Source organism: Anarrhichthys ocellatus, unplaced genomic scaffold, assembly GCF_004355925.1.
Source record: "Anarrhichthys ocellatus isolate YVR2014 unplaced genomic scaffold, GSC_Weel_1.0 scaffold2176, whole genome shotgun sequence".
Taxonomy (NCBI): domain Eukaryota; kingdom Metazoa; phylum Chordata; class Actinopteri; order Perciformes; family Anarhichadidae; genus Anarrhichthys; species Anarrhichthys ocellatus.
The window spans coordinates 1-1,739 of record NW_022282150.1 but is presented as its reverse complement, the minus strand read 5'-3'; the positions used below and the strand labels follow the sequence as shown (position 1 = coordinate 1,739).

Here is a 1,739-nt window from a genome sequence, read left to right as displayed (position 1 = left end):
CCCCCCCCCCCCCCCCCCCCACCTGAGGTTCTGCAGTGCAGCCGCTGTCAGCATGGTGCTGAGCAGCAGCAGTGTGAGGGCGTAGGGATATAGCAGCAGGGTGCCGGCCAGGCGCTCCAGTGTGTCGAGGGGCAGCAGGCCGAAAGCCTCCTCGCACAGATACAGACTGGCATCGAAATCCCTGCAGGAGGTGGGGGGGAGACGAGACAAATGGGAGGAATAGAGAGAAAGGGGAAGATGGAAACAAAAGAAGTGAGGTTTGTGATTAAAACTTCTGATGCTTAACATTCACTGCTGAGGTGACCCAGCAGAGTTGGGTCTATTTAAGGTTTTGTCGGTCCAGTGTACGAGCTAAAACCCGGTGGATTTAATGCATACTGGCTGAATCAGCATTTGTCATTATGACACGTTCTGGCGAGTTAGAAATTAGCCTACATACGCAACCTGTGCCGACGGTATCACGGGGTACAAATCTAGCTTGTGTCGCATCAGTAATGAGCAATATCACGACGTGATTAACATAACATTATGTTTGTTTATGAACAGACTGACGGAACTAGTAGCGCCTCACTAAAAAAATATAAATTGACTGACTTGTTATTCATAATTAAAATAATAAATCGTACACAACTCGTAAACAACTTGGTAGGAAATCTTTTAAATTAACAGAAATTACAAATCAAGTGTAAAGCTTTTTAATGCAGCAACAAATTCAAAACTTGCACAGTAATTCAAATTGCGGTGTTTAATGTATAGTATAAAAACAGACTTGATTGAACAGATCGGCCCCGTTGTTACTGACACCTGATCCAGCTTTTTGAGTCAGTATTGGCCCCATAGCCGATATCAGTGCATCCCAGCAACTTATGTGGGTTTGGTATTTAGGGAAGCCTAACAACATTCACCGGATATAGTAATGTAAAGTCATGTAAATACATGTAGTGGAGTAAAACTAATGTAGAGCAGTAGAAGAAGAAGTAGAAGTGCCTCGAAATTGTAAATGCACCCAGTAACTAGTTCATATATGATTTTCACAAGACGTCTTTGTCATGATCCAGCTAACTGCATGTTTGGCCTCAGGGTTTGTTGCTCTGACAACAACACCAGACCATGAAGCGCTGAAGAGTACCGGCTTTGTCCATCATCCACAATCAAATCAAGATACGTTATCTATCCGTGTATGAAGAACAGCAGAGCCCAGTTCCACAAACCAACTGGAGACAGCGATTAAAAAAAACAACCTTTGTGAGCTGAAGAGAAGTGTATTGTTACTGACGTGTTTCTTTCACAATGAAACACAAAAGCATACTTTTATATAGCAGGTGTTTTCTAAAGAAACTGCGTCTACTATCTCAAGAAAGCATGAATGCATAGTCTACCTTTTTTTTGTATTGTTGGGTTGTTATATTTTACAGCATTCATTTTCCGCATTACATCGGCAACGCTGCTCCTGGTTAAACAAGCCGTGCTCTAATTGATCTGAGAATTGAGATATTGCAAAACTCAAGGCGCAGAAAAAAAAAAAAAAAAAAGGCCAGAGGAGTGAAATCAGTGTTGGCGAGGCGGAGCCGGAGAGAGCGTGGAGGGAGTGCTGCATTTTCCCAGCCTCCTGAATAATTGAGGGGTGGGGGGGGGGTTGTGAGCCGCGTTATCTCCCACCACAGAGCAGCTATCAAGTGGCTGAGCAGCTCAACACACACACACACACACACACACACACACACACACACACACACACA

The 1,739-nt window shown here is 44.0% G+C and overlaps 1 protein-coding gene across 1 annotated transcript in view; it reads right to left on the bottom strand.

Annotated features, from left to right (window-relative positions):
- LOC116378187 (probable C-mannosyltransferase DPY19L3) overlaps nucleotides 1-1,709 on the bottom strand; it is a 3,620-nt gene extending 1,911 nt beyond the window's left edge. Inside the window, exon 1 of the mRNA XM_031840006.1 lies at nucleotides 23-1,709. Within this exon, the coding sequence (XP_031695866.1) occupies nucleotides 23-288 (266 nt within the window). The 5' untranslated portion in view covers nucleotides 289-1,709. The remainder of the gene's footprint in view (nucleotides 1-22) is intronic.
- Between the last annotated feature and the right edge of the window lie 30 nt (nucleotides 1,710-1,739).